General features: G+C 34.1%; 1 protein-coding gene across 2 annotated transcripts in view; it reads left to right on the top strand.

Annotated features, from left to right (window-relative positions):
* The first annotated feature begins 112 nt into the window (after window positions 1-112).
* Window positions 113-11,186, top strand: part of LOC145684227 (uncharacterized) — a 96,377-nt gene continuing 85,303 nt past the window's right edge. For both annotated transcript variants that reach the window (XM_081756319.1, XM_081756317.1), the window contains exon 1: window positions 113-749. In XM_081756319.1, the coding sequence (XP_081612445.1) occupies window positions 437-749 (313 nt within the window). In that variant the 5' untranslated portion in view covers window positions 113-436. The remainder of the gene's footprint in view (window positions 750-11,186) is intronic.

Below are 11,186 nucleotides of genomic sequence, written 5' to 3'. Positions count from 1 at the left end.
TTTCATGTTTTTTTCTTTTTCACCTCTGTCCTAAGCTGAGAAACATGCGTCGGCATCGTGCATAGACGTAGCCAGTATGGCTCCGACGCGAATCTCTCTCAGTAAGCGGAGCTAGTGCTAGCGGCGTGGTGTCTCTAGACACTGGGGGGTGCTGCAGCCCCCTCAATCGTCCCGCTGCACCAACCACGTCTACACTAGTACTGCAAAAAGCCCGATACTGTAATGTGTGGCTGTGTTTAGATTTCAGGAGACTCTAATAGATAATGTTACATTATAGCTATACAATAAGAATAATGGAAACCATTATCGCCCGGTGACAAAATGTAGGCCGCTTCGTGTTTTTTTTATTTAAAATAATAATAATAACCGGTTAAGTGTATCGATGTTTTTGTAGGATAAAATACATATATATACCTTTTTTAAAACAAAAAAAAAAATGCCTCAATCGCCAAACAATGCTTCCGTTGCGAGGCAACGGGAGTTGTTGTTACAGGAAAACTGTAATGATTCCAAATGCAACAACATCGATGATGACTTTTGTGCCTCTGACGGATTGAATCCAAGGAAGATCCATGCTGATCGCCTATCTCCATCTCCCTCGAACAGCCTCTTGCAGTGGAAAGACATGCCGCCCCATCTGCAATTCAACCCGTATATTTTCACTGGATACAGGCCAATGCTTACAGTGTGGGGGAGCATCATTAGCCTTTTCTACATACACAACGAGACCATCAACATTCTAACTCACGGTAAGTACTTGCATTCTTTTTATTAACTACATTCTTCCATGGTCTTTTAAAAAAAAGATTTAATGATTTTAGCTTCGTCTCTCTCTCTCTCTTTCTCTCTTTGTTTCTCTGACAAAAATTTAGAAAACATTAACCAATATTTTTCAATACCTTTAAATGAAAGCATGAGGTTTATGAAATTAAGTGAAAGCAGATTACTAACACACATATACATACATACATATATGATAAGTAATTACTTGTTTTCAAAATTTACTCGTAAAATATACTTCAATGCCCTTTTAAAACATGTTTTGACTTGCTTCTTTGTGTGACACAAATTTAGTAAGAAATTTTCCTGTGATAAATCAATAAGGTTCACTGGAATAGTCAGATTTAATACTGGACTCGATTAAACTGAATACAATAAATTACGATCAGCAAAAATTAGGAAATAAGAATTATTTAAAAAAAAAAAAAAAGCAATTACTTTAAAAGTAGTACAAGTACGGTAGCTCAGTTGTAGAACGCTCACCTCTAGTATGAGGGCTCTTGGTTCGAACCCAAGCAAATTTAATTTGTGGTGGACAGAATCGTATCCGTGGGTTTTCTCGGGTTTCTCCAGTTTCCTCCCACATTATCATTCCACCAATTCTGTCATGATCATGTATTTTTATTAATTATCCCTTATGTAGGCCTAGCTAAAGGGCAAAAAACGTGGGACATTAAGCTGGAAATTTCATTTCATTTCCTATTGTATTCCCTATTATTATTATTATTATTATTATTATTATTATTATTATTATTATTATTATTATTATTATTATTATTATTATTATTATTATTATTATTATTATTATTATTATTATTGGTAGTAGTAGTAGTACTTGTTGTTGTCTCTATAGATACTGTATTGGCTTAATTAACTACGGTTCGTCAATTTTTTATAATAAATAATCCATAGCTTTCTCATACACAGAGAAAAAACGCATATGTCGTACGTAGAAACGTAGGTTAAATGCGTAAATCCAGTAGTTTTTGGACTTAACCTACAACTATAACATTCAACAGCAAATGGATAACTGAAAACGTATGTTTTATAATACTTTCCGTATGAAAAAAAGAACTGTGTATCAGCGGTAAGAATCTCAACATACAGATTTACATATGTAACATATGGCTGGCGTATGTATTATACGTATACATATGTAATATACGGAAGACTGTTAGATATCAGACATCCTGCAGCGGCATGATGTAACATCTAAGCGATAAAAAGGCAGTACGTGTGCAGCATATGGGTTGCGTATGCTCCGTGCAGATTTCCGTAGTAAACATATGGATTCCGTATATTTGTACAATATACCGTTGTTGGAATAACGGATTTTTTCAGTGTATTTGCATAAGCCATGATATTAATTATTTAATTACCAAAATGTCTGCAAGGACAATTATTATATAAATCAATAGTGATGATAATAATAACAGTAAGAAAAAAGTAGAAGTAAGTAAGTCGTGACCCATCTTTGAGGACGATATCCGAATATCCACCTAACGGAGCCAGCAACGACGCCAGATTTAATTTCTTGTGGGGGGAAAGCGGAAAGGTAGAGGCGTTTTAGGAAACAACAATATTTTTGTATACCGAAAAAGATATAGTTTTATATTACTTGACCTACATTAAAATAATCATGTCTTCAGGGTCAGACATCGCCACTGACGGGCGCTGGACACCTCTGACATGATCACTAAGTGCAACTGAGGAATAACCTCAGTATTAAAAGACAGCAGAGTTTGAACGTGGAACTGACAAAGCAATAAGCCAAGAAGTATGGCTTTCCCATCAAGATGACCACAAATAACTATGATTTTTCAGTGAAAGAGTTGTTACATAACATAATGAGTTACGACCTGTATTACTCTGAACATTGAGGAGAACTAGTGGTTGAGTCCTAGAACGCTCACCTCTGACGCGAAGAGAGCCTTGGTTCGATTGCCGTTCGTGTGAGTTTTGTGGTGAACATGGATGGTTTGCTTGGGGCTCTTCTGATTCCTATCACGTTCTCATTCCAGGAGTTGTATAATTAGTTGGAGTGGTTTGACAGTGCTTGAGAAAAGTGTTACTGGCAAAAATGTTATTTCTATCGGTACGCACTAAAGAAAGAGAGCTTGCCTAATTTTTTACATAACCTTTGAAACTATATGAACTTTTCTTCCTTTAGATTTAAATTGTTACCGATGTGACCTTCCCCAAGACCCGCCACTGTTATGCATTTATTACGTATTACTCACCTCCTTTGGTTCACAGGGCAAAACTTAAAGATTTAAAGTAAAAGTTTCATACATTATTTTTAACCATGCATTACTGCCGGTCCTGAGTTCGATTTCCGGTGAGAATACTCTGTCTAAAAGGTGTATTGAGTTTTTCATTCCAGCCATCCTGAGTGAGGTTTTCCTGGGTTTTCCTTATTTACACCAGGCAAATGCTGGGATGGTTTCTAACGTTATAGTCCTAGTCCGCATCCTTTCTTTCCCATTCCTTTCTTACTTTCCCATTCCACAAGGGACGTCATCCCTCATTATGTGTGACGGGATAACATGGTCATAGATGCCGAAAGTCCAGTAATTTCATTCCTAATTCCTAATCCCATGCGTTACTGCCAAATCCTATCAGATCAGAGTGGAAAATTCTTTTTGATCGGAATATTCAGAAACCATTCCATATACAGCATTGTCAATTAAAGAGAATAGAACAGTATGTGTGACATGTGTAGAGTTTCAGTAGAACATCCTGTTAAAAAAAAAAAAAAAAAAAAAAACAGACTTTAGATAGGCCATGAAGGTAACGGATCACACACAAAGCAGGATCTCACAGAAAATGGATAACAATTATAATATTTCAGCTAATACTTTAGCATTTAGGAAACACTTTAGTTTCTCTTAAGGGTCTTCACTACAGCGAAATTAAACTACCGCTAATTTTAGAGTTTTTCTGCAATATCTTCAAAACAAATAAAAATATTGGAAAAGCAGAAACGTAGTGAACTAGACAATACGATTTTGCATGTGATACCTTTACCATAATTCACCTATCTGTTTTTGGTATACCGCTATTTACAGAACCCGCAAAAAATGCTAAATCTATCTTCAGTTGCAAATCGAAAACAGATAGGTGAGTTGTGATAACGGTATCACATGCAAAATCGTATTGTCTAGTTCACTACGTTTCTGCTTTTATATTTTTTTTTATTTATTTTGAAGATATTACAGAAAAACTCTAAAATTAGCGGTAGTTTAATTTCGCTGTAGTGAATTCCCTTATAGCTAGTTGCAGGCTATCAAGGAAATTATTTAATAACTCTCTACATAAAAGAAGCCCTAACTGGCTGACTTATTAAAGCCTAGGCCAAACTGCTTACGCTAGGAACTTGAAACTCCGATACCACATAGGTGTTGTGACATGACATCGGATTTTTATGCACTTAAAATTCATGATATATGCATGCAACTACGCTGTTGAATGTGTTAAAATATGCATTAACAATACAATAAAAGAGAACACTTTCAAACATGCAGCGAAGTTGTGATAGAAATTTTGTAAGTGAAATATAATACGGAAATTATTCTTTACGTTTCAGGGACATCTCTTCAGAATTTATTATATTTATAGCTTACACATCCTAAATTTTTAGAAGTATACACAGATTATGAGACTAAAATCAACACAATGTTATGATAACACAATTTCTATCTTTTCCTCACAATTATATTTTAGAGTCAATTTACTTTACACGAAACAATACGAGCCTCACTTTTCTACATGCATACCATGTACAGAAAATAAGTTTTTGTTTTTAAGGATTTATTCTTTCTCGTAATCACTCTTACAATATATCACGAGATCTCTATACGTTTTCTGTTTTCTGCTGTCAGTTTGTGACGTTTGTAACCAGAAAATGGCCTGCCAACTTCAAACAGATATTACTGGACAACATTTGTAGAGAGGTGCAAGATCAGTATCTATATTTTCTGGCAAATTGGAATATAAACCTTCAACGTATTTTCCCATGTCTTTAATTGTTTTGCAGTCGGAGTTTCTGGCAAGAACATTCGACTTTTTTTTTTTTTTTTTTTTTTAACAGAACATCTGAATTCACCAGGAATTGACTGGAGCTCGTGCTGAACTTCGTCAACTAGAGCTAAGGATTCACTGAGCAGCATTCCTCGTGTCTCTTGCAGGGGCGGATCCAGGACGGATTTATGGGGGGGGGGCGGTAAGTTGGAATACTGCTACTTTTAAGAGGTCAAAATTCTGGGATTGGTTTTATTTATATTATATAAAATAAGAAAGTTTTCTTTTCTGGGGGAACGCCCCGATCGCCTTCCCCTAGGATCCACCACTGGTCTCTTGTTTCTGAAGTGATGATGACACGATATTACAATAAATCTTTATCATTATCAGATTTCTGTTAACGTCTTGAGAATCAAAAGCGTCTTCACTCTGCGGATCGGTTGCTAACAATGTTAGTTCTTCATAAACTAAGCATTTCTTCCACCCTCCCACACAAACAACCGTTCTGTTGCATAGGCATTTAAATGCAATGAAAATACAATCTAAAATAGAATTTAATACATACTCTAAGTATATCTGAAATAAAAACAGAATATGCTGAATATGCTCTTAAGTATTAATATATGCTTTAGCCTTCGAAATGGGCATTTATATGCACTATAAAACTTCAAATTCGAGCTATATTATTGTTCTTAGAAATTTCCACAAAGTTTAACGGAGATGCATGTAAGCAAATAAAATATGCATTTGCATAAAATTCCGATGTGCAGACCTAATGCACCACAAAGGAAGGTTTTTGGAAACTCGACGTAGAAGAGGTTGCAATTATTATAATAACATTTCCATACCTTGGAATCTCTTAAGGCTAGACATATATTTGGTATTTGAACTTTATGATTTAAAATAATTCAACAAGTGTTTCAAGTTTTTTGATATTTGTCCTAGAATGAAAGAGAAAGGGAGTGGGGGTGGTTTATTAAGATACGCCCATACGAGGTGTTCGAATTTCGTGCGAAACTTCGAGTTGTTCAGACGAATTCTGTATTCTAACCAGCTAATTATAAACTTTTATTTTTATTGTACTTTAATTATAAACTTAATATTACTTATTTTTTTTAAAAAAAAGATTCCTACACATAATTTTATATTTTAAAAAATCCACTATAAAATGTTAAAAATTATTGTGTAATTTTGTCTGTAAATTTGCTCTATGAGCCAAAGACAACTTAACTTATATAATATTTTTTAAAATATAAATCCTGCATTGACAGACTTCGTCGCCTAAACCAAATTTCAATTTGTATGTACATAAACCCAAATTTTTAGATCAGTTTTTCGAGCACATGTTTCTAAGTCATAACCATGGGTAATTTGGGTAACAACTTTAACCAAAGTAATAGCATAAAGCTTTAAAATACTTTCAAAATAATTTAGAACAATATTATTCATTGTTTTAATATCGCAGTAGAAGTAAAATTACATTCTAAACTCTAAAAAGGTAACAATTACTACTAATATAAACAGCAGTCTTTTGTACAAATTTTTACTAAATTAAATACTCGTACTAACATTGTGCTTTAAAGGTAACCAAGTTGTAAGACAATCACTCTGCCGTGCATGTCACATTACATAAACAATTCACAAACAACACGTAACAACAAACAATCAAAATCATTAAATTAATTACACATTAAAGCTTAATCTTTTATTCATTCTTACAATCATCAAATTTAATTATCATAAAACTCTACTATCAAAAGTTTGAAAACAAGTTTAGTTATATTTAGGTTAGTAAAAACCTCTCACAATACATCCCAAATAAAATTTCATAAATAAACCAAAAACATAACTACAATATGAAAGCCGCAGGGGGACGCAAAATAAGGCCCGCAACAATATGGGCGGTCTTGTGTATCTATACAAGCTATTAGAAGATGTTTCTATTTTAATCTTTAAGTTAATAAATTATGTAATTATATGACTATGTTTGTTTGAAATTCTCAACTATAGTGTATGGTATGCAGTTCACTTAAATTTTATTTTTCTTTCATTTGAAAATGAAATGAAATCTTTGAGTTTTACGTCCCACGATTATGCCGGTTAGGCTAAAGGAGACGGTGATGATGAGTAATGAATGAAATGGTGGAATGAAGAAAGTGGGAGGAAACGGGAAAACCCCGAGGAAACCCACGTACACGGTTTCTTTCATTTGAAAGCGCAACACTTGCGATATCGACATTTGCGGTACTGCGATATTTGCGATACTTCGACTATCGACATTTATACTACTGGGACATTTGCGGTACTATTCAAAATATCTTCTCATTCTCCAAGTTAAGATAGGATATTTCCGGGTGCTCAGTTAGAGGATAAGCACACAGTATCAATTGCTATACGAAGAACAATTTTACAACATTGGTGCAGCAAGTAAGTTTTTCTAGAGGAGAATAACATAACTTTTTCAGGGGACTTGAGGCCTTTTTGCATACTAAAATGAGATTAAAAACCTTCTTTCAGAATATAAAACCATTATTAACTTACCACACATACATATAGTACAACCCCTCAAATCCGAACCCCAGAAATCCGAAAACCCGGCAAATCCGAACACGTTCTCAGGAAAAAAAAAAAATAACTACAGCTGGAAAATAAAAAAAAATATATTTAATCACACAAATTTAGTTTTTTTTAAAGGTTTTAACATTTTTAGACTTAATGCTTATTCAAAATCAATATCTAATTATATTCTTACAAGAAGACAGTTATAGATATGCGACAATCATTTTGGACATGAGTGTACACCCGCCAGTCAAGGTCACTGCCCTTTCGACCACTGGGTCACCCTGTCTAACCTCAGTCGTTGTTTTACCGCCAATTCAGTGACGAAATAAGTACTAATATTATTTCCCGGGTAATCCGAACCCCCAGAAATCCGAACAGGCTTCATCCCCAATTAGTTCGGATTTGAGGGGTTGTACTGTACAAACTTTTCTCAGAAACTCTAACAAGGCAACATCTTATATTGATAGTATCATTGTCCAATCAAACAATGCGCAATCGATAGAGGAGTGAAGAAAAGTGAGAAATCAAAAGAATTACGGGTGTACACAGAGAAACACAGGAGATACAGAGGAAAGAAGGATCTAGAATCACGTGAAGATATCAATGCAAAAGACACACTTCAAAATGATTAATCAAAATGACATTTACACAACAGTATAGTAAGGAAACATTGTACACACAGTCATGTTCAATAACATCATATGTAATGCAGTGTTGCCAACTGAGCACAAAATGAAGTTTTGTTAAGTGGCACAGAACACAAATTATAACATCTAGCAAATCTAATTATGAGTAGAGACATGCCTATGAAGTCTTGATGTACAATGTTGCCAACGTTTGAGGATAGGAAATCGAACATGTGCACCAGCTGCGAGCCTACGGACAACTTGGTCATCCAAGGGATGGCTCAGTTCAGCTCATGTGCTGTGTTTTGGTAGCATTCTGACATTTTCCTTTGACAAAACTGCTTCTACACTGTACTTCGTCCGTTATTTTAGTACTTCAGTGATTATATTCTTGTTTGTGATCTCATATACGGGTTTCAACTAGTTTCAATCGTGTACTGTACGTACTCTTCTACATCCGAGATTCATATAGGAATTCATGTAGGCCTATCTTCAAACGTTGGCAACATTGTATATCACGACTTCACATCTAGATTTGCTAGATGCTATAATCCGTGCAATTTAATATAACTTCATTTTGTGCTCAGTTGGCAACACTGCACTGCATATGATGTTATTGAACATGACTGTGGGTAAAATTTTTGCTTATTATTCTGTTGTGTAAGTGTCATTTTGATTGCTTTAATCATTTTGAAGTTCTTTCTGTATCTTTTGCAGTGCTATCTTCACATTATTCTAGATCCTTCTTTCCTCTGTATCTCCTGTGTTTCTGGGTGTCGGCCCGTAAAACTTTGAATTTCTCACTTTTCTTCACTCCTCTATCGATTGCGCATTGGTTGATTGGATAATGCTACTTTCAATATAAGATCTTCCCTTGTGAAAACAGGTAAACCCAAATATAAGGATCACTTATACAGAAAAGTGAAAAAACAATTACTAGAATACATGGTAGACACATCCTAAAGATGTAAACGTATGCTTATTTGTGATTGGTAAAAACTGAAAAAAAAATATAAACAAATCCTTATCCGTGGTTGGTCAAACGCCCGTCCATGATATTTAAAGGGAACTTCTAGAAATATTTATATTTTTAGTTTTCTTTCATAGGTTTCATTAACAGTTTTCTAATATCTATTTGCTTGTGTTTACTCAAAATTGAAATATATTTTTTTCTTCGTTTTCAACATATTGAGATATTTCTAATTACGAGAAAGTATTACGGAATTATACAAAGAACAACTTGCCTGCGGAGTAATTTATCACGTCACTCATTTTGCACACAGTTATTCATTGTTATGAGCATATTTAAGGATTTTTGGTTAGATCTAGCTCGGAATAAGTGTAAGAGACAAAGTCAAGTTTAACGTTTAATGAATTAGTAATTCATTTTAATGATTTGTAATAGAGTTCAATTAGCACATTAGAGATAAACATATAACAGTAACATATAATGCAAGGGCAGAACACATTCTAAAGCAGAGCCTCACCTCTGGAACTGATTTATAGTCATTTATAAGTTCCAATTGCTTAACCTTCCTCCACAAGCACTGATTAAAATGGCAATTACACATAGTAATGTGCGTTTCCAGTGGGAACAGTGTTCTTCGAGATGTTATTGCTGCTTGCTCGAAATCCAATTTGATTAATTTCGGATTCCAATCATTAATAATACCCTTCACCAAACTGAAAAACTCTGATATGTCTTACTATTGATTAATAAAAATGATAGTACAAATTTTTTTGAGGTATTGGTAGATAGTATTTTACGCTGTTATATAATTATTGAGGATTTGTTTTAATTTTTTATGGAAGTTAGTAAAAGAATTTAATTTAGCAAAAAAATATTTAGTTTTTAATTTTATTTACACAGAATGAATTATTAAGATATACAAAAAATGAGAGAACATTAATAAAATATAAATTTTGGTTACCAAATTGATTTTGTAAGGAGATCTAACTTTCTTTGCTTAGAGTTTTTTTTTTTTTTTTTTTTTTTTTAAGTTAAGTTTTACAAATAGGAAATGATTTTACATGAATGTGTGGAGTCCTCTCACCCACATGGCTGATTGACTTTTTCACTTGTTATGGCTGCCTCCGTTCCACCCCTTCGCCAGCCTGGATCCTCCTTATATTTTCAACTTTATTACGCTTTAAACAATTAAGAGGTCTTGTTCATTTGTTAATTTTGTCCCTTAGGCCAAATTATTTTAACAAAAACATTTTAATAGTTCACCTTCTTAAAATTCACTTAAGCACCAATTATCTTATCCATTTTTTTTTCAAAAAATCTGTTTTCCAACACATTCCCCCACTGAAATAGTATATGATTTGAATAACACAGTTCAGTGTATGTCTGTCTTATCCATTTTTTTTTTTTTTTTTCAAAAAATATGTTTTCCAACACACTATCTCTTGGTGGTAACAGGTCGAAGATCAAAGGAACAATATTTGTTTCTTTCAAGTTATGTTCCTGTTCTTGAAATTTTTATGCTGTCTGTACTGAAAACACTGATCAAAAAAGCACATGGTTTCTTCTTAGAGGTTTCGATTACTGTGATAGTTTCCATTAGGCAGCCCGCGTGATCTCGTGATTTTTGAACAGTACTCTGTTCTCCTGTTTTCTTCTTATAACAGGGGTCGCGGTGGCTCAATGCTAGAGCGTTCACCTCCGGTGCCTGGGGTCCCTGGTTCGATTTCAGCTCGCGCCAAGTAAACTTTGTGGTGGACAAACACGTGTGCGTGGCTTTCATCGGGGTCCTGCTGTTTCCTCCCACTTTCTTCATTCCACCATTTCCTTTATTTGTCATCATCACCATCTCCTTTTGCGCCCTCGGTATAAGCGTGGAACGTAGAACTGAAAGATTTAATTTCATTTCTTCTTATAACGTCAATCTCAAAATAGTAAACCATTACAGTAAATGAAATTAATTTTGTACATTAAACACTTTCTCTTTTTTTTTTTTTTTTTTTTTTAAAAAATAATGCTTTAAAAATTGCATCAATATTAAAAATTTATTCAACTGTAGACAAAATACTCCACTATTAAACATACTCACTTGCAGGACTGCAGCTATGCGGAATACGCGACAAAACGTACCACCGACAAAACTTACCACTTACCCTGAGGGCTGCTTATGAAGGGTTTTCTAAAAACATTTTAAATAATGACAAGCGACAAAACGTACCACTTGCCTGGAG

Source organism: Thermobia domestica, chromosome 4 (assembly GCF_964235325.1).
Source record: "Thermobia domestica chromosome 4, izTheDome1.hap1.1, whole genome shotgun sequence".
In the NCBI taxonomy this organism is placed as follows: domain Eukaryota; kingdom Metazoa; phylum Arthropoda; class Insecta; order Zygentoma; family Lepismatidae; genus Thermobia; species Thermobia domestica.
Note: the sequence above shows the minus strand (reverse complement) of the source record. Positions and strands in the feature narration are given on the sequence as shown.